At 42.1% G+C, this 26,352-nt stretch overlaps 1 protein-coding gene across 3 annotated transcripts; it reads left to right on the top strand.

Moving 5' to 3' along the window:
• On the top strand, nucleotides 1-25,575 carry DAPP1 (dual adaptor of phosphotyrosine and 3-phosphoinositides 1). Of its 3 annotated transcripts, XM_052775679.1 has the most exons (9): nucleotides 1-130; nucleotides 9,239-9,361; nucleotides 12,661-12,794; nucleotides 17,693-17,823; nucleotides 19,955-20,002; nucleotides 20,242-20,304; nucleotides 22,152-22,237; nucleotides 23,407-23,494; nucleotides 23,962-25,575. In XM_052775679.1, the coding sequence occupies exons 1-9, from the start codon at nucleotides 69-71 to the stop codon at nucleotides 24,010-24,012; spliced, it is 786 nt and encodes a 261-aa protein (XP_052631639.1). In that variant the 5' UTR covers nucleotides 1-68; the 3' UTR covers nucleotides 24,013-25,575. The 3 variants fall into 3 exon arrangements, with proteins under 3 accessions (XP_052631639.1, XP_052631649.1, XP_052631660.1); XM_052775689.1 differs by lacking the exon at nucleotides 20,242-20,304; XM_052775700.1 differs by lacking the exons at nucleotides 19,955-20,002; nucleotides 20,242-20,304.
• Nucleotides 25,576-26,352: the final 777 nt, after the last annotated feature.

The following is a 26,352-nucleotide window of genomic DNA, read 5'->3' as shown; positions in this document are numbered from 1 at the left end:
CGCGTCCGCGCACTTCCTCAGCGGCCCGCGGAGGCGGCCGCGGGCAGCCGTCGTTCCCCGGCGGGACGATGACCCAGCGCCGGGAGCCGCGTCCCCCCGCGCCGCTGGACGACGAGCTGGAGGCGCTCGGGTAAGCGGCGCTCGGGGCGGCGCCGGCTGAGGGGCGCGGGGGTCCCCGCGCGAAATGGCGGCCCCCGGGTGGTGCCGGGCCACCCGACGGGAGCTGGCAGGGTGGGAGCTGCTGGTTCTTGCTGCTGCATGTGGTAATGAAGCGAGCAATAAGGTAAAGCGGGGTTTGTTTTAACGAGCCCGCCGAAGGGCTTCGTGCATGGCGTGCAGCCCCTCAGAGAAGTCCAGCGCCTCGTCCCTCTGGCGGGTTTGAGAGGCTGGCAGGCTCCCGTGTACAGAGGATGCTGGCGTGCCGCAGGTGAGTGGGAGAAATAAATAATAGTTAGAAAAACTAGAGCGCAGGCAAGCCTTTCAGATATAGCGGGGAGTTAGAGGAAGGCAGGTGGCTACGGCTTCCCTCAGAGAAGCTCTGCGGTGTTGAAACCTCCTCCGTCGGGAAGAGTCCCGGTTGCGCCGTGTCGCTTACCGGCACCTCAGGGGAGCACCAAGCCCAGAGCTTGTCCTCAGAGGTGCCTGTCCTCCCTGGCTGCAGAGCTGCGCTGTCCCTTTAGCCATCTCCTCGTAGCTTGGCCTGGGCCCTGGCCCAGAGGCCTGCCATCCCAGCCGCTCCTTGCCGGGCCCTGGGAGGCAGCAGGCTTCCCCAGGGCGCCTCGGGCTTCGGGAGCAAGAGCAGCGGACAGTTCGCAGCCATTAGGAGGACATCGCCCTCACTCAAAAGCAAAACAAACCCAAGGAGCAAAAAGGAAAGCCAAAGGTTGCAACAGACTTCGCTCTCTGTCCAATGTGACTCACCCATTTTGTCTGTCAGTTAGTTTTGCGTTTTGCGGGAGGAAGGCTTGGGTTACTTTTTCCACAGGCAGCATTGCTGTGGGTGAGAAGAAACGCGGGCTGGAGGAGCAGCACAGGTGGGCACAGGGAGGCCAGGGTGGGAAAGGTCAGTGGCAGCAAAGCAAAGGGGGGACAAAGCAGAAGAAAGGCCAGTGAAGAAACCGGAAAAGCAAAAAGGCTCTGATATCACTTCTGCAATCAAAAATAACAGATGAAAAAAGAAGGTTTTTTGTTTCCTGGGTACTTATGGATAAGCACCAAATCATGAGGGGTTTTTTGCGATTAATTCACTTAGTGAAGAAATTGAAGGGTAGCAAAGAGACTTGGAATTAGTATCTCCACACTGCTGATATTTTCCCATGTTAATTAAGTGCCTGTTACTGAAGCATCTAACAAATATGAAGTCACTTTGTAATGGTACCCACAGTGGCCATTATATACTTTTCCTTTACATCTGTTAGATTACGCTCATCCTAAAAACGTATCTATGGGGTGGGGGGGTGAGAAGAAAGAAGAAAAAAAAAAAGAAAAAGAGTTGCAGCTGCTGTGGGAAGCATGATTCCCAATTGCCAGACTTTTAATCATTTAGACTATATGGCCTGAGTTGATTTATGCCAGTAACCTGTGCTTATAAACAGCCTCGCTGATTGGCAAGGAGTTAGTCCTCACAGATGATCTTGAAGGACTGCAGCTTGATGTGGTACCCGTGAGAAGGAAAGACTACAAATGAGAAGGCTACAAATATGCATTTTTAAAGCTGTAGCTTCTTTATTTTATTTCCACTTCAATGGAAAACCTAAACTTTTCACCCTACCACAAAATACTAAAGCATCTTCCTTCAGGGCAGTGAGTTGAGTTAAATGCACTAAAGGTGAATAAGCAATGCCAAGCAAAGATTCCCTTCAAATCATTAAACAAAGTCCTTTTTCCAGCTAGTACTAAAGCCACCTTTTTTTGCTTTTTTTTTCTGAAGCGGAAAAAGAAGTCCTTACATACCAAACGTTCTGGTAGCATAGTCTAAAAGATATCTTAAAGCCAATACTTTTTCATCTGTGAGAAGAGAGTGTGTCACTTTCCAGACCATAACATTAAATTCTCGGCCACTGCAATGGTTTTTTACCCTAAACTTAGTCCCTGGTGCTATCACAGTGCCGAGTTCCCCTTAGACCCAACATAGTATCTAGCACAACTGAGACCTGATTCTGGTGAGGAGTATATGTCATTGCCATAGTAAAGACCAGCAGAGACAAGGGTCATTCAAATGAGGAGCAGCTCATCTGACATTCACGTACCTTTGGGGAGGGGAATTTGAAGCAGGTTATTTTAGAGCTTCTGCTTTACTGTGAAAAAATCGAAGTTGTTAAAAGTTTGAAGAAGTGTGTAATGGGAAGCATTTTTTCTTTACTTTTAAGAGAAAGGAGATTGGGTACCAGGATATCCTCATAGTTTACTGGCTCAACTGGTCATCAGAGTGGAAAGTTGACAGCAATGTAGATGGGTGTACAGCATAAAATCTGTCTAACTCTCTGCTAGTTTTGGAGGACCTGGTATTTGCTGGGCTGTTCTAGATTAATGCTCCTGTATTTACACTGAGAATATCAGAGCTGGTGAGAGCAAGGCAGGAGTGAGGGAGAAGAGGAAAAAAAAATATATATATACAAACCCCACCTTTATTTTACCCCTGCTCTAGAGGTATCCCCTCTGTCACAAAAAAAAAATCAAGATTTAAGAATCCCAATTATCATCAGGGACAATCACAGTCTCTGAAAGATCTAGACATATCTACAGCTGTTTATCAGATTGGATTGTTTTTCTCCAGAGGCTCAGTATTTGTAAAGATGAACTTTTTGACCTTTTACCTCACAACAAAAGAAAGCAAAAGTGATGGGTTTGGCCTTTTTTTTTTTTTTTTTTTTTTTTGAACTACTTCATTCAGTCTGAGGTGGCTTATATTTATTTGGAGAGTTTGGGTGGTCAAACAATCAAGAGTTCAAAGTGAAAATTCAGATCACCGTCAGCTTCATTCTCAATGTTTTATAGGTGGAACTAATGCCTAATGAAAAGGTAGATCAAAATCATAACATGTTGTTAAAAACAGGTTACCTCATTCATTAACTTCTTCCCTAAATCTACCAAAATATTTGAAAGGGAGCAGTGAAGTTTGTCAAAAGAGGCATAAGCATGTTGGCTTAAAGAGGAAGGAAATTGACATCGTGATTCTTCTTTGAAGGTCTCTTTGGCTATTTCTGGAGTCAACCCTTTTTCCAATTGGATTTATTGCTGTTATTGCTAAAAGCACAGCCTGCACACTGCAGCGTGAAACTCCTGTAGCTGATCACGTATAATGTGAGTTTGGGGAATTCCCCATTGCAGTTCACGTTATTTGCGCAAGAGATGAGAATGCGGAATATCTTGTCATCCGAGTAATTACAGACTGGTCTGCTAACACAGCTTCTGTCCCAACATAGCATAGCTTTGGTGACATTGTCTTTTGGAGGTGAAAGGAATGGGACAAGATGAAACAAGTTTTTGTAACCTTTTTCCTTTTGCAGTCCAAGCGCTCTTTGTCATCCCTTGCAGCACAGCTTTTATGTTCCTCCAGCTCCAGGTTTGACAATACCGTGACAGATGGTATTTGGTAAGACTGGACGATATGCTGCATGCTTAGTTTTAGTAAGAGAAGAGAAATTAGATCACAGGCCTAGATCAGATGATAAAATTGGAGAATTGAGGAACTCTCATGACTGGGACAGGGCAAACGGTCATAAGAATCTTTTTACTTCATCTATATTTCTAATGTAAACAAGGGTAAAATTACAATGGCTAGAAAGCGGGCAAAAGAAATTGGTAAAAATCAGAACAAAGCCAGTTGAGAGAAGGGGGTGAGAAAATGGAAGTGAAAAGCAGAAGCTGAACTAGTGAAAGCCTGCAGTTAGAAGACATGAACTTTAAGGCTGGATACACTGATGTTACTTTGCCATATTTCTATTTTTAAATTATTTTTTCTATGAAATGACAGCCTTGTATTCCAAAAAAGTACTTTACATAGGTGTGTGATTAAGTGTTTCAGTGTGACACATTGAAAGGATGTCTAATGAATACCAATTTTGGTTGTAGGCCACCTGTAACTTCTATCTTAGCATTCTCTTCCTTTCGTAGGTTCTCTAGAGCTCTGTCAACTCGTGTGCCAAAAAAACCCCACAACAAACCTTGACAGATCTGATCTGAAATTCAGCATGCAGAGAATAAAGAACTAGTGGGGCTATTTTGTAGAGTCATTTTTTGAGTACAGGCATGTGAAGAGCATTGCGTCCAGCCAAAGGAGATAAGTCAGTGCTTTCCCGCTCACTCCATCAAGCAGTACAGTGTACTACTCCTTTAAGAATGGGAATACATCTTTGAGGCTAGTCTATAGTTTCAAAGTGTAAGAAAATTCAATTCATTGTGGTAGAATATATTTTTTTAATATGAAAAAAAGGTGCGAAACCTGCCAACTTCTACCACCACAAAAAACCCCAACCTCAGGGTAAATAACTGCTCTGAGTAATATTGAAGTCCTACTGAGAGCACATCTGGACCATCTCTCCCTAATGTGGATCTCTGTTCCCTTTCAGAGGTGGACGAGAGATGAATTAGATTTGCTGCGTTTCTGCTGGGCTGCTGCAGCTCCAGCAGCTGAGGTGCTTTCCATGGGGACAGTCACGCACCAGGGAGCACAAGCAGTATTGCACCTTCTGCAGTAGGGGAGGGAGCTTCTGGGAAAGGCGCAGAGAGATCACCCAGCTGAATACTGAGAATCTCCTTGCTGCTTCAGAGAAGGAACTTCGAATTGCCTGACTCTTTACAAAAGCAAGCCAGACATGCACACAGTTTCTAACTCTATCCAGGCTATAACTAAGATCATAATCTTATAAAGACACAAAAAATAAGCGTGACCTCTGCCTACTGCATTTATCTGATAGCTGGCTGTACCTCAGAGTTATCACTCCAGACACTAAAAACAAATGGCAGAACTTCTAGCTGTGCTCTCTTCTGGCGCTAGCTATCTTTCATTTTTATGAGGAAGAAAAGCGAGTGTTTCTACTGGGTGTTACACAGTTTGCATGTAGAAATGGCTGAGAGGAGAATTATCCAAGTCACTCAACATTCATCCCTGGGTTAACCATGGATGTTTGTGTTCTTTGTGTATTCCGGTATTGTTAAAAAGTTCATCCACCTGATGCCAGCTACAGGTTTATTCACCAGCCTCTATTTACACAGGTAGAAATGTTTTGCAAAATATCCATATGGTTTCTTTGTCAACAGCATTATCAGAAATGACAGATGCCATACCTAAGGGCTGTCTGATCTGCAGGAGACATAGAAATGAAGTTTCATTAACATTTTTCTTTGAAATGTCTTGGCTTGTTAAAGAAGAGAACAAATGAACATTTTGAGGATGATGTTACCTGAAGAGGGAGTTTCCCACCCCAAACATTGCTGTAACATATTCCTGATCACCACTGTGTAGGGAGGTCTAGTCACTGCATTAACCACATGGAGATCTTAATGAAAGAAGATATTTTAACACGAGTGTGTCCTGTTCTGGAGTTGTGATGATCAGCATAGCTGCAGTGGTACGGCTGGCCAGCATAGACGTGGCTTGTACTGTGGCAGTCACCAGCTTACCCCATGGGGGAACCCCACTGGTGACTGGGTGGGCAGATCCTTAGGGCAAGGCTGTGTGCTCTGATGAGTTTTGGTTCTCTGGGGCACTGTGTGTCTCATTTCTTTCTCCTCCTTCTCTTAACAGCAATGTCAGTAAAGGTGTTCCTATGCTGCCACTGATGCAATCTCATCTAAAGAGTAGGCTGATTTCTGAAAATGCTTTATTTTCCAAAAAGAAACAGAACAAAGGTAATCTCACTAGGGCTGCATGCCCATCTTACGACGTGTTTTCATGGGCCCAGCAGACTCTTCCACTCCAAAGAACAGAACGAATAGCATGGTCCTTCATCAACACAAGCTGACAACGCAAACATGCTTACAAGTATGGGATAAAGAGATTTCATGTAGTTTAGGACAAAGTTAAAGTAACAAGAATGGATAAATGACAGCAATTATAAACTCTGAAACTGAGATCACTAGTCAAATCAGCAATAAGGAACCCAAAAATGGGAGCATGCAGGATTTTTTATGGGAGAAATGAAATAATTAGAAAAGAAAAACCTCCCAGAAGTATGTATGCATGCATTGTGAGACAGGAGGGTGTGCAAGGCCAAGGGCACCCAGCCGAAGTGGCTCTGAAGCAGTAAAGGACTTTCCTCTATCTATCTACTTGTGTTTCTTCAGAGCAATCTGAATCAGGAACCCCAGGCAATTTCTATGCTACTGGTGATTTTCAGGCTGACAGGGGTCGAAGTACAGGGCATATTTCTGGATTTTTTTGTAGTGAATACAAGGCTCTGTAAGTTGGGTCAAATAAAGGTGACTTGGAAGGACCTTCGGAAACAGCCCAATATGCAAGATACGCACCATGGTTCAAAATGAAAGAGTTAATTCAGCATTTTGAAGGACTTGCTAGGGGCTTCAAACAGATGGGTGTTTGTAAAGCCTTTTGATTTCCTTAATTTCTTATTTTAAGAAGGCAGGAAAGTAGATACAGTATTATGTTTTCTATCAACAGTTTCCTCCCCCAGGTATCAATTGGAAGACAACCAAAACTTAAGCTAAAGGTGACTGCCCTTTAGTGTCTTGCTGAATGAGCCATGTCTCCCACCTTGATTTACCCACAAATTTCATAGAACTGCCTAAAAGATTTTTTCTAAACAAGATAAATAGAAGGATTGCCCCCTGACAAATGCTTAATTCAAGTGAAGTGTATCCGGTACTGTCTAACCACAGGGCTGTTTGGGTTTCTTTTTAGTCCTGTTTACCTGTATTTGTGTCATCAGGCAGGATTGACTGGGAAAGCAGACTATTTGCACAGGAGCATATTTATTTACCTTCCTGGTGATCTGTGTGCAACTGCTAAATTTTCTACAGTATTTTTAAATTTTACCTGTGTTCATGCAATTGGAACAAATTTTGAGTGACCATTTTCACAGTGAAATATTGAAGTAACCAACCTGACAGTTGTTACTGATTGAACCATCTGTGGCAGTGAAGAGGAGAAAAGACATAACTATGTATAACACAGTCATTTTGGCTCTAAGATCTGTATTATTGTCTCACATCCACTTCTACTTTTTAAGCTGAGCAAGAGGAACACGGTAACATTTGAGGGATTTTTGTCTGAGTCAGCATATTTAGGCAAGAAGAGTGGTGCAGCCTTGTCAGCAAAGATTTAAAATTGCACTTTAAACCAACATTATTTTCCCAATTAAGTGGGTCAGGTTTTGTTGTTGGTTTTTTTTTTTTTTTTGGCATACTGGTAAAATTTCATTAGTCACTGGCCTTCTATGTGTAAAGAGAGAGTAGATTTAAAACATTTTTTAAACTTAAGTGACTTCTATTTTAAATTCTTAGTAAAAGGCTTTTTGGAAATAAGGTAACAGTGCACTTACGAGCAACCACAAACTGAATATGCCTCCTTATGAAAATGGACACTTACAGATTTTCTCAATGTATGTTTCTTTTCCACAGAAGTGAGAGAAATAGTGTTACGAAATTCCACCCAAAACACAGTGTTGTCTTCTCAGCTGTAGGTCCAGCCAAGTATGCATGCTGATACGATCCTCATCACATAAGGACAGATCTGACCTTTGACTGTTACTTACTTGGGCAGTTAATCCCGAAGCGGATTTTGGCTAACAGGTGTTTCAGAGGATGGCACTTTGATCTTTAAATATTCATTATTTTATTCTACTGTGTAGATAGTCCACAGAGCATGTTCTAGAGCCAAAGCAGCAATACCCTGCCTGTATTGAATTTCAAATGGATCTTGTCTTCCACAGGGTTAACAGTCTGGAGTCTCTTATAAAGCAATTTATCAGCCAGCTGGCCTTTCAAATAGGCAGCCATCTAAATTCAGAGTTAAAACTTTGTGTGAGATGCCAAGTTTAGTGGCAACTTGCAACGAACAGATAAGGAGAACGAGTATACAGTTACACCTCGTTTCAGTTTGAAGACTGCCATGATATAAATGCTGGAACGTGCTGTGATCACACTTCTGCTTTCAGTCAAACTGTCTTTCTCTGGCTGAAACAGTAATGGACTTTGACCCCAATATTACAGGCACACACAGTTTAAAGGAAGAAGTAGTAGACTTGGCACCACTCCACATAAAGAAAAGGGGAGAAGCTTGCTCCCTGTAGAGCTGGGTACAGTATCCCCACCTCCTTCTGCACCAGAGGTTCTGGTGTGTGTATATAACTATCCTTAATAGCTGCACACAGCATCTCTTACAGGATTGGCACTCCAGCCTTTTTTAGCTGCAGCTCTTTTTTGTGTTCAGTCTCAGGATCATTTCTAATGAGATCCTTTTCTATTGAAAGATCAGGTGTTTCTATTGTGAATCATTCTGGATGGAAACGAAGCCGTAAACATTTCATGATCTTCCTTGCAGGATTTGTTTATGTGGATTCCTTGTGGAATTCTTCATATAAAAAAATTAATGAAGTTAGTTTTAACTGAAGTTAAATGAAGCGGGCATGTAGATGTTCTCCTGCACTGCTCAGACCACATATGGCCGAGCAGCAACAATGGTGAGATTTCCTAAATTTTCACTTCAAATTCTGTCAGTTAATTTCGGTCCCTTCCTCTGTTCCTTCTTCCAAAAAGGTTATGCTTCAAATGAAAATTTTAAGCTTAGGCAGATGTGTTTAATTGCAGATCTTAGCAGTGCAGGTGAACTGAGTTACGGGAAATACAGAGTCTGGGAGGAGTTTGGGGCCTGTTTGCCCCAAAAGAGGAAGTGTACCAAAGCATCAGGAAGTACAGATTCTGAAAATAGACAAAGGATCCCGCATACCCCCCAAAATTGCTTTCCCCTTACCAGCATAGATCTGGGTAATTTGTTGCTCATGCAAGTAGAATTTGCAGGGTTTTTTAGATTCAGCAAACTGTCAGCTGTTTGTACACAACTTTGTAGTTAACAAAAAATAGTTTTCTGAGCGTGTCAAAAGAAGGCTGCTGAAAGGGGCACAGTTCTGTGTAACCTGTGCGTGCCTGTGAGAAGGATGGTAACTCAAAATTGTAGCAGTGTTGGTTGCCGCCTTCTTTCTCTAACTGGGCTCCATAATGCAGCAGGTGTCAGTTAAGAGCTGCGTGAATGATGCTTTAACCCCTTGTGTCTTCCCAGGTGGTATCATGATAATCTTACCCGACATGCAGCAGAAGCACTGCTGCTTTCCAACGGGCAGGATGGAAGCTATCTCTTGAGGAAGAGCAATGAAAGGGAAGATTTGTACTCCCTCTCTGTAAGGTAGAGTATGGACAGAAGTGAATTTATCTAATGCCGCACAGCTAGCAGTTTTAAAATCTTCACTTACTCCCATGTTTGTTTACATGTCTCATGCGTTGAGATGACCTGCAGATTTTTTCCTAGGGCTCAAACTATTTTAATATATATTGCTAATGGTGTAATCCTGCTGAATGATATTTTGTTAGAAGAAAAAAAATATTTGGATTGGATTTGAAAATTGCTGTCATTTTTCCAAACTATGAATTAATCTTATTGGTAAAAAACATCATTCCATGGTTTGGCTGTAGACTTTCGGTCTGCATTATAAAAATCTGTATGGCAGTTACAAGAGTTTAAAAAACAGCTGGTGGGAGTAGAAAAGTTTTCTGATGAGGGTAGTAGTAAATATACCAGTTAATAGGCGCTAACTTCACCAGTTTCTGGATCACTGTATAGGAACCATCATCTTTGAGGCACAGTCTAGTGTTTAACTGGATGGTTTTACTCCTCCGTTCTGGGCTAAGACTCAGTCCTAGCCAGTAATGCGTAACTGATTTGAACAGTATTTCACAAGTGACAGACATCAGGCCCTTGAAGTCATCAGAATGACAGCAATTTTACATCAGTTCAGGGGACAGCCGATACAGAGCACAGGTAGCCTGGCCTGGGTACTTCACTACTGAATCACTTTTAAAGACTCTCCACTCTCCCAAGAAGCAGAGAAGCCACAATATTTCAGAGAGGCAACATGAAAGTCATATGCATTAGACAGACAAGGTAGTCCCTGCATGTCAGCTGAGTGGAGGTAACCAACCCTAAATATGTTCTTAGCCTTTAGCAACTGTATGATATATTAAGCCTCTACAGTGAAATTTTAAGCTAGTGCATTCAAGCTCATTTCTGCCTCAAACTGAGCCTCTGAACAATTAGTCACCACAGCTCAGCTGAATTGCAGTAACTTTTTAAGTTAAAGTCACTTTGATCAGTATAATGATGCTAGTTATTCACAACCCTAATAGATAGGAACACAGCATATGCCCTTGAAATTGTGACTTTCTGCATATTCAGTACCAGGAGCTGTTACAATTTGGAAGTGTAGTCACTTGGAAACCGAGGAGAGTGCAATTTGTACATACCCTATTCCCCAGAGGTATAAAAGGCAAATACAAATTGCTTCACTTATCTCTGACAGAAGACCCAGGAGCAAGTGTGCCTATACATACACTGCTGAAATCATTACCACTATAGACAGCCATTTGTACAAGGAGCTTGGGTGGGTGCCGGACAGATCCGAAGGTGATGTTCCAAAATGAGTATTCAGAGTAGCAATGACTAATTGAGTGCGAGTCTTGGGAAAAAGAATAGTAGCATTTATAAGTAATAGCTTTCCTTAAAAAAAAAAGTAATTTTAAATGAATCATTGTCTTGCTGATTAATATTTTTTTACTTTAAAACGTAACTAAACATTTTCTGAGGTAATCTACCTTAGACAATTTTTAAAAAACATATCTTGATGCTAGTTTTAAAGGGCACTCAGGAAACAACTTACTGTAATAAAATAAAATTCAATTAGCTGTTCTTTCAATAAGAAACACAAGCTAAAGTGTTAGTTAATGAAAATAAATTTGCTGCCTTAACAAATTCTAGCCTTAGAAGACCTAGAGCAGTTTACTTCAGGTCAATTCCCATCTCTTGTTCAGCTCTCCATGTAGGAACAAGAGTTACATACTGCATTTCCATATGAACTGAATATCCCAATCTGGAGTTTGATCTTTTATTCTGTTACATTAGTTTTTTGGTGGTACAGCTCCCCTGAAATACTGATTTTGATTTTAAAATGTTTTAATATTTTTCTAATGTTTGTTTAACTCTTAAGTTTTCCTTTCCTTTTTTTTTTACTAGTATTAAAACTTAATTTTAGAATAGGTAATTCCATTTTGTTCTCCCACATTTTTATAGAAAGGATAATTTTAGCAATTCTAGCTATCATTTTCTTTCTCTCCTAAAATGTCTTCTATAGCTTTTACTTTACTTTCTGCTTCTGCCTCACAAGGAACTTCAGTCATTATTATAGTTTGTTTTAAAAGGAAACAAGGCGCAGACATTCCTTGACGTTTTTATTGACAGCTCTAAGAAGAGAGATCACACATTGCCTGAAATCCCTTCCCCCAGTAAATTAGCCAACTTTAAAAAGGAACTAGGAAATAGAGTAGAAGTTGCTCTAATTGCAACATTGTATTTCTTGTGAAAAGATGAAAACCCTGTCATTGCAGTGGAGTCACAGCAGCTATTTGCTGTTGTAGGGCATCTGCACTTGGCTTGCATGCATTGTGTCTCAGCTGACTGTAGCGCAAAACATGCAGGATGTCAATAGAGGCACGTTCTACAATATCATGAGTACTGTTCAAAGATAAATATTTGTTTAAATACCTGTTTGAAATTAAAATCTCCTGTGGAAGTGGCAATAAACAATGGAAAAGACACTATAAATCCCTTTCTTCACCGTATTTTCAGTATATTTGCTACACACATTTTTCCTGAGACAGTTTTCTCTGGACTATTTTGGATGCTAGTAACATAAACAGAAGTAACTTTTTCACAGGAGGGATAGTTGCACTAAATGCTTCACCGACTTCTGAAGTCAAAATAATTGCCTGTCCAGGAAGTGAGGCCTTGCACACTTCTCTAAATATCATCAGCTTTCATAAACAAGTGCTGTAACTTCCCTGACAAAGGACCCTGGTTCATATTTGACAGTGCCCACCATAGAGGAGCCGTTCGCCTGCGTACAGAGACAAAGCAGACAAATTTTAAAGCCTTAGGTATCTAAAGTTAGGTTATTAAATCCCTGTTTAGGTGCAAAAAAGGAGGCAGCCTATTTTTGAAGGAGAAACGGAAGACATCTTCAATGTGATTGGGATGTTACCTGAAAAGTAAGACATATACTGAGTAATACAGGTACACTACCAAGACTAAAGCCTAGTAAGTGAAGGGATATCATCCTGCTTAGACAGAAGGCTGGAAACCTCGTTTATAAGCCTTATAATGATTGCCGCAAGAATTAATTTAACTTGGCCTTTCTAGGCTTTCCTCATCTCATATCTGTAAAGCAGCAATTAGATTTTTCTTAATAAATCTGAGTCTCAGAGGTGTTGAGTATCAGTGAGGGACAGTAATGGCAGTAGTACTCCTGCTAGGACAGTGATTGTCAGCCTGTGATCTGGGCCAGATTTCCTGTAGTAGAAGCTGCTATTTAAGGGTCGTACATGCCAAATGCCTTTGGCATTTATGCCTTGACAAATTTTCCCTTTTTATTTTAGGGGAAAAGATTCTGTGAAACACTTCCACGTTGAACATACAGGAACTTCATTCAAATTTGGATTTAATGAATTTTCTAGCTTGAAGGAATTAGTCATGCATTTTGCAAATCAGCCTTTAATTGGAAGTGAAACAGGTAAGAAGAGCCATATGTTTGCATGAACACATTTGTAGTCATGCTTCACACAGATCTGAGTAAAAGGAGCTTCCGATGTGTTATCAGGTAGATCTACTGCTGCAGTGTTCCTCTTCAGAAATTCACATTTGTATTAGCCTCAAGTATCTAAGATGTTCCTTTTCAAAAACTCTTTCAAGTACTCTGAAGACAAACTACATGTAAGCTTACTGGGTTTTTGCTAACCAGGGGCATGAGCTCCTTTTGATTTCTCAGAGAGAGAAGGAAGCGTTTCGAGATATGCATGTCCTGGGAGGAGCAGAACCTTCTCAAAAAGGGCAAAACCAAAGCAGGGTGTTTAGTGAGGAAATATGTGTGCATTTATGAAGTTGAAATCCTCCAATAAGAATAAATGGAAAAGGGACTTGAAATTGTTTAGCTCCCCTATTCTTCATCCAAGGAAGAAGTCTACAGTGATACATGTACCTCTTTCCTGTAGGAAATGTGCCCTGTATTACATCTCCCTTTCTGTCTACAGTGGATCAGCCTGCTGATGCCATCTGCCAGCACAGTGGTTTGTCTTGTTTATGAGAAAAAGAAAGAGAAAAAGCACAGGCTTCTTTAGCAGCCAACATGCTATCTGAATTAAAAGTCAAAAGAATAAAGTTGATTCATATGAGCGAGTTGAATACCACCAGGCCAGAATCCCTGGAGAAACAGATGCAAACTGTCATGATAGTGCCAGTTTTAGGTTTAGCTTCAAATGCAAGAGTTGAAGGTGTGTTACTACAAGTTAAAACTTCAAAAACTTCAGTATCCTGTATAGAAAGTGTATGCAAATAACTCAGAGTAGTACTAATTATATATGCAAGTGACCAGTTAAACAATAGTTAACACGTGCAATAACTGTAATATGTCACACACTAAATACGCACCAATGCTCTTGTAACACAAGCATTAAATTCAAGGGTTCCTTTGCCATTTTTTTTCCCCCTAAGAAAAATGCAGCGGTACGCTCAACATGGTGCTTTTATCTTTCAAAGCATTCTCTTTTTAAGTTGTGGGTTTTTAAGTGTTGTCGTGGTTTAACCCCAGCCAGCAACTAAGCACCACGCAGCTGCTTACTCACTTCCCCCCCTCCGCCAGTGGCATGGGGGAGAGAATCGGAAGGAAAAAGGTAAAACTCATGGGTTGAGATAAGAACAGTTTAATAGAACAGAAAGGAAGAAACTATAAATTATAATAATAACAATAATAAAATGACAATAATAATAAAAGGATTGGAATATACAAAACAAGTGATGCACAATGCAATTGCTCACCACTCACTGACTGATGCCCAGTTAGTTCCCGAGCAGCAATTCCGCCTCCGCCCCCCCCCCCCCCCCCCCCAGGCCAACTCCCCCCAGTTTATATACTAGGCATGATGTCACATGGTATGGAATACCCCTTTTGGCCACTTTGGGTCACCTGCCCTGGCTGTGTCCCCTCCCAACTTCTTGTGCCGCTCCAGCCTTCTTGCTGGCTGGGCACGAGAAGCTGAAAAATCCTTGACTTTTAGTCTAAACACTACTTGGCAACAACTGAAAACATCAGTGTGTTATCAACCCTCTTCTCATACTGAATCCAAGACGTAACACTATACCAGCTACTAGAAAGAAAATTAACTTTATCCCACCTGAAACCAGGACAATGTTTCAAACACAGAGTTCCTACATGTATCTTTTGTGCAGTAAGCTATTTTTCCTGTGAAATCAGATACGCACCCACAGGCCTGATGCTGTAAAGATTCCAGTTAATGTATAAAATGTTATTTCCCCATTCCTTCACTGCATGTGTTACAGCCATTAGTAATCAAGGCATTGGTGTTATGTGATCTCTGTGGACAGGATCAACACTGCTGAATGATGGGCTCACTTGTCACCTTAAAGCTCCCTAATTGAATTTTGCTGGCTGTGTGAAACCTCTTTAAGTTGGATGTGCTACAGAATAAGAAAAGCCATTTGAACATCAGATCAAGAAACCTTCCACCTTACCTTACCATGGATAGCAGTAGAGAGGAAGAGACAATTAGCACTCAGGCAATATTCCTTCAGATACAGGTGTCAAAGGTCTTCTGGGTGGTAACTGAATTATACCAAAAAGGGAGTAGGGGCTCATCAGAGCCCACTCTAAGCTAAGTGTCAGCATGGCAGAACGACTGGCCCAACACAGGGTCACACAGCAGGTTGGCAGAAGGGCCAGCAACAAAGTCTGATTTCTTAGGCCACATTTCCTTTCAGTGAAAAGCAGCAAGTGACCTTTGGCTCAGGCATTAGTAGAAAGCAGTTGGACCAGTTTTTCTGCAAGCAATTTTCTATAGAAACACTGTGAGATCAGGAATGAGAGAGTGAAGGAAGATAGCATGATAGCATTTTTCATCTCCTCCTTGCTTATGGACAGGATTTTATAAGATGGAGACCCACAAGATAGAACATGTAATGGTTTCCACTATCTTCCACTTAAGTTTTGTCTCAGTGGAGCTAGTTTTGTGTGTGAAGAGGCACACCAGACTCTCTTTGATCAGTACTTAAACACACAGGCCTGTACCCCTGCAAACTGGTTTATGGAGTGCAGTGGTTCTTTTGTACTGGGAGACAGCTGCAGGTTTGTGCTTCAAGCCCAACAAACCTTGTCTTACTACAGCTTCATTTGCCACTCCAAATTGCTACATGGACTCGCATCTATATTTCTGCAGCGTAATGTGTACACTTCCTTCAGAACTACAGATAACTAAAGTGAAACGGGGGCTACTGTGTTCTGTGAGATGGTTAATTGAACAGGCAAGCTGAATCTATTCAGTAAGAAGGTTAAAGTAATATGCTATCATATTTCTATATTTCTGTCTATTCAAAGTGACACGGTCAACATGTTATTCTTACCTGTTGGCTTTTTTTTATCAGTTTTTACCTAAATTATTTTGAAAACACATTAAGTCATTACCCAGACAAAAAAGCCAGTTGCTTGAAGCTAACATTTCCAACGTGACTAATTTTCATTCTTCCTTAGAAATAGATATCACGCACAAACATGCAAGAAGAATCTTGCTACAGTGCAGCTTTTACTAGTTCTTTTGTACAGTTACCAGATGATTCTGTACAAGTATCATTTGTGGAGAAAAAAAACATGGAGAACTTACTAGAAAACAAATATTGTATAAAATGTTAAACTAGTCCTCCCAGTCTGCAACAGGGCTCTTTATCCATGGTGTACAGATGATGGTAGTCTGATTCTGTGCAACAGCTTAAGGGTAGTTTGTTGTAGACTGGTAATGGAAGAGTTCTCAATTTCATTTTAAATGATAAAGCATTTTATTCTGCAAGGCCAGAGAGAATTAAACTGATTTTGACTTTTCACCTATTGCAAGTTGAATATATCACATTTGCATACACCCTCTGTGCCTGCAAACAGATTTCAGTTGGTTACTTCAAATATGATTTTTCCACTTCCCTTTGTAGCCCTTCCCATTACAAAATATACTTTCAACTTTATTTCAGTTTTAAATTACTCAATCACCTGTAGGTTTCAAGTCCAAGTTCTTACCAATTCTAGAATCCCTCCTGTTTTAGAGCTGACAATATCAGCATAAAATGCAAATGGAGCAGCATTTGGTATGCTGTGACATTATTTTTAAAGAATGAGATTAGATGGTGTAGCAGTTACTATTTTAAGGAGGTTCTTCACTGTTGTGAATGGTGTAATAGATTCACTGTTGAGAATGGAGCTTTTTGCAGAGAACATGTAATAAACATGACCTTATTTGCAGAACAAAGAATGGCTATAATCAAAATGTTACTAACTGGAAAGAGCTATGGTAAAACAGTTAAAGGCGATGGTAATGTGGGGTTACTGTTAGGAAGTCTGTACCTGAAGCACTGACAGATGAAGTGATTTACGCAGCAAGCAATGGCTTGTTGGCAAAAGCAGGACGACTGTTAAGGCCTCGTATCTAGTTTAGCATCCTGCCTACCCACCCGCCCAGCCTCCTGTGCAGGAAGGGAATTTAATGTGTCAAGTGATTCCCTGCAAGCACTAGTAAGTTTAAAGGTTTTAAAATGGTGCCATATATTTAGTTTTCACAGTTGCATGTAAACAGGGGTGATAATGTCTGTAGTCACATCTTCATGAATGCAGTGAAAGTGTAGGTCACATGTAGGTCAGCATTTCAGCTCTAACTATGAAATCTGTGTTTCAATTTGTTCTGTATTACCTAGTTACTCCCTGACTGGAAAGAAGGTTCAAGCAGGACAGGAGACACCTGCCTTTGAGGGTTGTCTGGCAGTCCTTTCTGTTGCTGTCTTGATTTTTTGCCACTTACCATGCACTGCAGAAGGGGTTTAATTCCCTACTGCTTAGGAGAAGTGAAGAGGGTTTTCACTGTTGTTTGCAGAGATGTAAGAATAAATTGACTACCACTGTACAGGGAGGAAGGAATGGATTTAGGCAAGGTCCAGATGCCCAAGGTATTGAGGACTCTGAGCAACATGACAGAGCCAGGAAAGTGAGACTGGGCAAGTGAATCCAGCAGCAAGTGCCCCTCTGTAGTTTGCATAGGTGGATTTTTGTAGAAAATACCCTTCACAAAGTCAAAACTATTCAGATGATGCATATTAGAAGTATTTGTCTAGTTTTATCAGTATGGGAGAGTCATTTATGGCCTCTGATTGTTTTCTCATGTGGGTGTGGCCTGACTCCTGCCCCCTTCCAAGGAAAACCCCTTACAGGAAGTGTCGCAGAGATCTTGGGGAGGTTATTAGCTCTTACACCTTTTTAATTTTAGGAAAAGGTAAAGTTAACCGTTCCACAAACAGGCTGCTACTGCCGGTTATTTTCTAAGACTGTCTTGCCAGATGACTTACTCCTGCTCTTTTTCTCTCCAGGAACCTTAATTGTATTGAAGCATCCCTACCCACGGGAAGTGGAAGAACCTTCCATTTATGAGTCCGTCCGAGTTCACACAGCGATGCAGACAGGAAGGACAGAAAGCGATCTTGTTCCAAATGCTCCCTCAGTAAGTTGTGTTCTGGTGGGAGGGATGCTTCTCCTGGCCCGAGTATAGTATGGTTGCTGGAGTGAGCTATGGAATAATGCCAGTAATTCATCCCTTTATGGGTTCGTAAATACAGGAAGTCTTTGCTGACCAAGGCAAAACAAACACAGACTTGCTAAGTACAGTCCTATGACAAATAAAGCTTTTTACAATTGTTGTCATTGAGACCTTCAATGCTGTCACTGGGAAAGCACTGTCTGCAGCTGACCTAGGTGAGTCTGACCATCCAAACAAAGAATATATGAAACGTTTTCATTCTCCTGTTATCTTTCTTTTAGAATGCCATCTTAACAGTAACATTATCAGGAATTAAAAAAAAACCAAACCAACAAAAAACCACACCACACAACAAACACAACACTTCTCACATCTTTCTGACAACACTCATCAGGCAGTATGCAACAATACTTATGTCAGGTTGCACTGTGAGCCCTTGTTTTGCCGAACATCCTTTCCAGCCAGTGGGAAGTCTCTCTCGCTCTCTCTGCCGCCCCCCCCCCCCCGAGGTGAGGAGAGGAATACACTAAATGGCAAAACCAAGTAACAGCTACAGGATTTACCGCATTTTCTCTCAGTCAGTGAATATGAGGATTAGATGACAGGAAACAGATAGTAGTCCTGACAGACATAAACTCATTACCACTTATTATTTTTGCAGTTGTCTTTGTTTGTTAGAATTATTTTGCCCAGTTAGCAATATACAGCCTCCTTCCTAACTGAGGGGAAGGAAAGAGCATCTCTGACTTTCTAAGTCGGTTAAAAAATGACCTTTTGAAAAAAATATTCAAAGGCGTGCAAGACAGGCAGGGACACATTTGGAAAAGGAAACGCCAAACTGAAGCGTATTACAACCAAGTTAATAAGAGTATCTATATCCTGATGGGTACATTACTGAAAAGGGGTTTTTGGCATTTTCACACTTGGATTTTATTATTTTAGAATCACCTTGTCTTAAAGCAGGAAGACAGCTTGCTGTATTCTGACACAGACTTAAACCTGAAATAGAGTGATATGACAGAAGAGCCTCCACCCTTTCAGCCCTATAGTAATTTTGAGCACAGTAAAAAGCTGTGTCATATTAAAAGCTACTCCTTACTGGTGTGAGAAACAAGAGAACATCTTCATATCCTTTTGGGGTACCTGCTGTGACATCTGTGACTCACTTGGACAGTAATTAGAGACTTTAAATCCCAAGTAACTCCTATCTGAGACAGGTGGTTTCTCCAGAACAGTATTGCTCAGAACAGAGAGGAAAGTATTTTAATTAGATACTATATTTTTTGAGAAAAAGAGGAAGAGTTACATTAATAAGGGTTAATGAAGTTGATAAAAGAACCACTTCTGATGTGTCTCACAACCAACCCATTATGGCTGAGTTCCACTTTAACCTCCAGAGAAACTTGACTTCCACATACAACCAATATAAAAAGGCAATATTTTTTCAAGAGCAAGTAGTAATTAACTTGGCAAGAATTTGTTTTTCAGAGGTCTGCAGTCTCACAGCTAGGTCCCTACACAGAGTTTCAGTATCTGAGAAGTCATAAGGTCCCAGTGTCACTCATGGCAGCAGAGAAACAGTTCAAAAACCAGTTTTTCAATAAGCACATTGAATGTAGCAGGTTTTTCCTCTCAAGCACATGGCTGTTTGAGAGAAGAGAATGCCCAAGTAAAACAGCACTTTTCCCCCCTGCTTGCATTTCAAGAGGAATTTCTGTGGGTAATTCCACTGTCAGCTAAACTCCAGGTGCTTCTGGTTACAACACATACTGAGGCAACCATCTAACTTTACTAAATAAACTGTAACTGCAACTATTTTGCTGTGTTTGGTTGAAAAGATGCAGGCCAGAAGGCTGCTGAGGGAGGCACGGTCTAAGAGATTGCCTTTAGAGCCAGCACAGGTCCATGTTTACCCTAGTGGTGGATCTGGCCGTGTGAGGGGAGCACAGGAGCGAGGACAGGGCAAGTGACCACGGGAAGTTTCCCCAGGAACAGGCTGCTCTTCCATCTTCTGGATGTAGGCAAAGAGGGGGATGTGGGAAACAGAAGCAGAGCTCAGTCTCTAACACTGATCCCTTTCCTTGTTACTTCACAGCTTGGTACAAAAGAAGGATATTTGATAAAACAAGGCAAAATAGTCAAGGTAAGGAAAACTCTTACTCCTTGCTTCCACTCTGCAATCTTCCACAGAAGCTAGAGACAATGTGGAGCTGAAATAGCTCCACCTGCATTCCCCTGCAGAGAGGAACAATTTGTGTTCTGAGCAGCAACAAAGCACAACTGTAAACCAGAGCAAGTCAACAGCTTTAAAGTTTTTTCTTTCCTAAGAAGCATTACACTAAATTCTCACAAGACAATTACCATCCATTCTTGATCTTTCAGAATTGGAAGACAAGGTGGTTTACACTGCATAGGAATGAACTAAAGTATTTCAAAGACCAGACAGTAAGTAGCAAACACCAGTTCTGCTTTTTAAACCTCAACAGAGGCAGCTGCAGCCTCCTCATATCTCTGGCTTCTCGCATCTGTATCACAGCTTCCCAAGCTAGAGCTTCCCACGCTGTCAGAGGGGTCAGACCTTTCAAATAAAGTCAGAGTTTTGCTGATGACTTCAACAAGAGAAAGTAAGTTTTACACCTGGAAAACATTTACTGTGCTCTGTCAGTCTTACCTACTAGGCAGAGTTGTTGTTCACAGTGCATTTTTTGGTTGCTTTGTTCAGTGGATTTTAAATTACCAGCACAACACAGCTTTTATCGGTAGCTTTGACACACAACCTAACAGACAGTGGTGCTGTTAAAATATTTCTGCATATTAGTAGTATATTTTGCATTCCTTGATTTCATCCATTTATTTCAAGTGGTCACACAGTGTACATAGAAAACCATTAATTTAAAAATGTATTCCTTCCTAGCACTCTGACATAGATTAACCTGCTGCATCTGGGAAAAACAGTGTGTCCTTACGGTTGCTGTTCCATTTCTATCTTAAACTAAGTAAAAGTAAGAAATACCTCTAGTTTCTCCACCCTTACAATACTTCCACTTCAGGTTCCTTCATAAACACAGCCAAACTGTTTACCTCTGCCAAGCCCTATTTCAAGCATCTAACAGATTTGAACACAACAAAAGACACAACTGCCCTTTCTCACCAAACATCACCATTTATGAACAGTTATGTTTTTACAGGGCCTTCCATCAGTTTTCATTTCAGTTCAAGCCAACCTGAATTAAATTTCCAGGATAACATTTCAAAGGGCAGCACTCCAAACATTTGAGTAGCATTTGTGACTTACCGGGCGAGAAGGTGTCTTTGTCAGGAATATGGCCTCCTCCCGGGCAGCAGCTCGCATGTCTCCTGGCACTCCCATTGTTGCTGTGGGGTTGCAGATACCTACAGGTGAGCAACCTGCTGCTGGCCCCCGGGGATGGCATTTGCTAGCATACCTCAGCACAAGTGGCTGTCTGCTAGTGTAGCATATAACTAACAGCCACTGAGCCAGAGGAAAATGTAAGGAAGGGTTAGAAAGCAGGACACCTCCATACACCCAATGAAGGACGATGGGAACAGCTAAGGGCATTTGGGCAGGGAGCAAGCCGTTCTACTTCAGTGGCCTCTGCCAAGGTGCTCAACAGTGTGAGGCTGAAACAAATCAAAGAACTCCCACACCTAGAGGGAATGAAACTCTTAAGGGAGATGGGTTGCAGTTATACACAGTCTGTGTCCCTGCACCTGACCACTCCTAGGCCTGTCCCAAGAAACTTAGATGTACACACACTGCTGATGCAGCCAGACTCATCACTTCTGCTGCAAGCACTACTTTAGCTTTGCTTCTGCATGTCTCCCTACCCAGCTTCATCCTTTTAAAGCACTTAGGAATGAATTAAATCTCCAACAGCTGGCTAGGCCTGGTAAGACCTATAACTATCCGCTTGTGTTGGTAAACCTTAGCTGGAAGTGGTACTGGATTTTCTGCTGTATTCGTTACATTATAATGCATCAACCAAACCCTCAGCAGTCTGCATCTAGCTCAAACTTTCCTGCAGTAGAGATCTCCTCTGTTGTTTGTCTAGATCTGAACTGTCCTGGTTTTTTTTATATTTAGCTCAATTCATGTCATGTTAGCACTGATGTTATCTCCGCTAGTTCGGGTTTATGGTGTTACAGCTATTGTACCTATGTCTGGAAAGACCTGGTGTGCCTGTAAAGGTCTAAATGCACTGAAAATGAACCAAGCTAGCCTTATTTTCTGTTTTCACGTGTTTCCATTTTAAAACCATTTTATTTTCAAGGCCACAGAACCAATTCGGGCACTTGACTTAACTGAATGCTCAGCTGTGCAATTTGACTATTCCCAGGAGAGAGTCAACTGTTTCTGGTAAGTTGCTGTGCTTTCTCTATCTTGCTGGGAAGGTCAAAATAGCCAGGGAATTTTGAAATGTAACCACTGGGTACTTCTGAAAGCTCCCTTGCCGGTAGCAACCCTGCTGTTCCTCTAACTCACAAGTCTGTTTCTGTCAGCCAGCCTCTGTTGGTCCTGCATGGCTTTGCCAGGTTACTGCTGGCAAAAGTTTTTTTCTTGACGAGGAGGAAAGGTGTAGGCTTATGTGTAGTGGGCATTTCTTTTCCTAATTCTGTAAACATATATAATCATCACCCAGACCCATGGAACTTAGGTATAGTCCAGTTCCCAGTTGAGACATTGCTACGGGTCACACAGTAACTGCTTCTGTGCCCAAATGTGGGTCTTCTGTCCCTATGGGCCTGGGGCAGTGTCTCCCCAAGCTGTAAACGGTTGTTCTTGGCTAACCTCCCTCCTGGTGACTGAACGGGAGCATGGCCTCCCTGCCTGTCGTGGTTTAACCCCAGCCAGCAACTAAACACCACGCAGCCGCTCATTCACTCCCCCCCCACCCAGTGGGATGGGGGAGAAAATCGGGAAAAGAAGCAAAACCCGTGGGTTGAGATAAGAACAGTTTAATAGTACAGAAAAGAAGAAGCTAATAATGATAATGATAACACTAATAAAATGACAACAGCAATAATGAAAGGATTGGAATGTACAAATGATGCGCAGTGCAATTGCTCACCACCCACCGACCGACACCCAGCCAGTCCCCCGAGCGGCGAATCCCTGCCCCCACTTCCCCGTTCCTATACTAGATGGGACGTCACATGGTATGGAATACCCCTTTGGCCAGTTTGGGTCAGCTGCCCTGGCTGTGTCCTGTGCCAACTTCTTGTGCCCCTCCAGCTTTCTCGCTGGCTGGGCATGAGAAGCTGAAAAATCCTTGACATTAGTCTAAACACTACTGAGCAACAACTGAAGACATCAGTGTTATCAACATTCTTCGCATACTGAACTCAAAACATAGCACTGTACCAGCTACTAGGAAGACAGTTAACTCTATCCCAGCTGAAATCAGGACACTGCCCTGCCCTGCTTTGTCTAAATAACTGTTGGTGCAGGCCAGCTGGGTTCAGTTTTAGGAAGAACTACCAGTTGTTCTAGCAATTTAAGAAATAGGTTTAATTTTTTACTTACAGTTTAGTGTTCCCACTAAGGACGTACTACCTGTGCGCGAAAACTGGAATAGAAGCTGACGAGTGGATTAAAATACTGCGATGGAAACTGGTAAGATGATGTGCAGTGTTATGTGGCAGTACGCCTCAGGCAGCAGTACCCGTGGTACCGCCATCATAAACCCCCCACTATTGTAGTGCCCAAGTGCTACAGTTCTCAGTATCTGCCAGAAGGGAGTACTTGTTCTGGCTTCCAGCCCAACTAGACCAGAAAATGTAGTTTTTGCATAATGTATACACCTGCAAACCCACTTTAGCATTTTCAGGATGCACTTTTTAACAGACATACGCATTAGGAAGAAGAAGTTCCTTCCATCTTTAAGGATGTCATTGTGTAGATGGTAAACCATATGGAGCATCAGCACAGACCACATGTGTTGGGTCGTGAAGGAAGCAATGAGAAGACAATGTAAAGGCTTGAAAGCGTTACTTCCTTAAATACCAGTATTTGGGTTGGTCGTACTCACCCACATCCATGTGCATGCAGACAAACAGTAATGGATTGTCTTTCTGTTCTAGTCACAAATACGGAAGCAAGTGGACCAGCGTAATGCCGCCCTCAGTTCCTAGCTGCACCTCTGGTACTTCTGCTCCATTGGCAGGAATTGCCCCTTCACCAAGGGGAAGGCATCGCTCACAAGAGGACGGTTTCACGTGTCTCCATTACTCACAGCGGGCACGCGTGTGCCCGTATAGCTGCACGCAGACGCTTGCATCCAGCTCTGCACACAAAGGATTCGTACAGCTGAGTGCTCTCGGGCTGTTGAGTCACGTGTGGAGACGGCTGCAAAATCAGAGTGTTGGTTTGATGTGCACAGTGTATGCCTGTAATGCACTTAATTCAAACACCGGTTAACTAATCCCAGGAGCAGTCACTGTTTAAAACTTTTGTGGTTATTCAGAGCACTCTCCGTAATTTATTGCAAGCTCCATCACAGCTAGCCATAGCAGCATATTCTGTAACCTTGAGCCTGTTATTGAAAACCAGTCCTTTCTGGAAACATTAAATATTTCTTTTGTATTATCTGTTTAGGCTCTAAACCAAAAGAAAAATGACAGAGGTTAATTATATTTTTGTAAATAGTATCTGTATTGCAATCCAGAGAATATTTCAAGGCCCTTTTCAAGGTGATGGATGAGTAACACTTAGTTCTGGTCAAATATGTTTTTGTTTGGTTTAGATTTATACTGCAGGGATGGCTACAAGTGAATGTTTGTTTCCAGCAGCAGCTATAGGTATTGGTGAGCAGCATCATGCAAGCACGGTTGTTTACAAACTAGGATTATGAGAAATGGGCAGCTGGTTCCCAGCGCGCCTATGATGGAGCTGCCATGGGACCCTAAGGATGGGCGACCGGGCTCTGCAGAAAGCTTTGCTTTGTGGCAGCCACCAGCGTTGTTAGCAGCATTACGAGTTGGGCCCCTTACGGTCCCCCTTGAAAATGGGCTGGATTTTGTATTCTTTCCTCGTGCAGAGAACTCAAACCGAGGTTTTGGCCAGAACTATGTTTAGAATTAAGCACACAAAAAAGCACCATGTACACTAAAAATACGAATTTAAAAGAACACATCTTCTATGTAACCAGATATAAATTCCCATCTGTGTATTGGAAGACTCACGCGGATGTAAGAGCCTTGTGGCTCGCTGCAGAGTTGAGAAGTGGAAGCCCAGTGCTTTGGTGCTGTAGTCAAAATAGATATTACATTTTGGGAGCAAAGTTTGACATGCTGGAGGGTTCCAAGACCATCTTGGCCTGACGTCACTGCAGGCCCAGCTGCAAGACGCCCTGAGCAATCCTGCTTTTCCTGGAGGGGTGGGGAAAGAGGGGGGTGGTCCCCATCTCCCCACATAATGGTCAAGTTTCTGCTGAAACAGTGTAGGCAAGCCTCTCCCACTATGCAAATGCTGTGGCACAGGGCTTAGTATTGCTCACACAGCAGGTCAGTGTTCAATAGAAACCTTTACTGTGAGAAGACTGAAGAAGAGGAGCAGGGGAAAACACACTGGAAGAAGAAAGAAAAACTAGATTTGGACATAGGGATAGCATTTTATTTCAACTTAGAAATTCAAAATATTTGTAAATATTTTTATAGACTGTTTTCTGAATAAAATGTCATTATAAAACTACCAAAGGTCTTCTGTATTCATGTACTGTATTGTTAAAGCTTTGCCTTCCTTTTTCCCTTAAAGAATTGGTTTAACAAACTGGCATCTCCCATTTAGTTAAAAAGCTTTGATGAGTTTGTGTGTGAGAGGCTGCATAAGGGGAAGAGAGAGATGATATTCTCTAACAGCATTGCTGTTCTGTGACAACGGCTTGGAAACGAAGCTTGAAGTGTAACCACAGAAGCAGCCTTCCCCTTTTCACGTGAACAGGCTGCATTACAGAATGTTAGAAGCACGTTCGGCACACGGTGTCACGAACAGAAGCCAGTAAAAGAAATGTTGCTTGGCTGGCGTAGGAAGCAGTCACAGACAGAAGAGCCGAACAGAAGCTAACAGCAACAGTAGGCCCTAGGTGGAACACGAATGCTTTTTGCCAGAAATACAGAGATGCCCTGGGGCTCAGTTTCCAGCTGTTTCTGTCATGACCAGCAATAGAAAGCTCACGCCAGGAGCTCAGTTTAAATGGAAAAGGGTTTACTGACAACTTTGAATCTCTGGGAGAGCTTTTGAGCCAAAAATTACCAGTCCTTGTTTCCAGCACCATTTCCCCCCATCCCATCTGATGCTAAAGGTGGGTGAGGTATAAGTGAGGGGGCAGCAGCACCCCCTTTCCCAGCCTGAGGCAGAGACCTGCCAAGAGCTCTCCCTTAGAGCAGCAGTGCTTGGTTTGAGTGCTGGAAGGCTACACTGCAGTCATCACAAGGGGGATGCTGGAGGGAACAAGGCAGGGCAAAGAGCACGGG

This window comes from Harpia harpyja, chromosome 2, assembly GCF_026419915.1.
Source record: "Harpia harpyja isolate bHarHar1 chromosome 2, bHarHar1 primary haplotype, whole genome shotgun sequence".
NCBI lineage: Eukaryota > Metazoa > Chordata > Aves > Accipitriformes > Accipitridae > Harpia > Harpia harpyja.
Note: the sequence above shows the minus strand (reverse complement) of the source record. Positions and strands in the feature narration are given on the sequence as shown.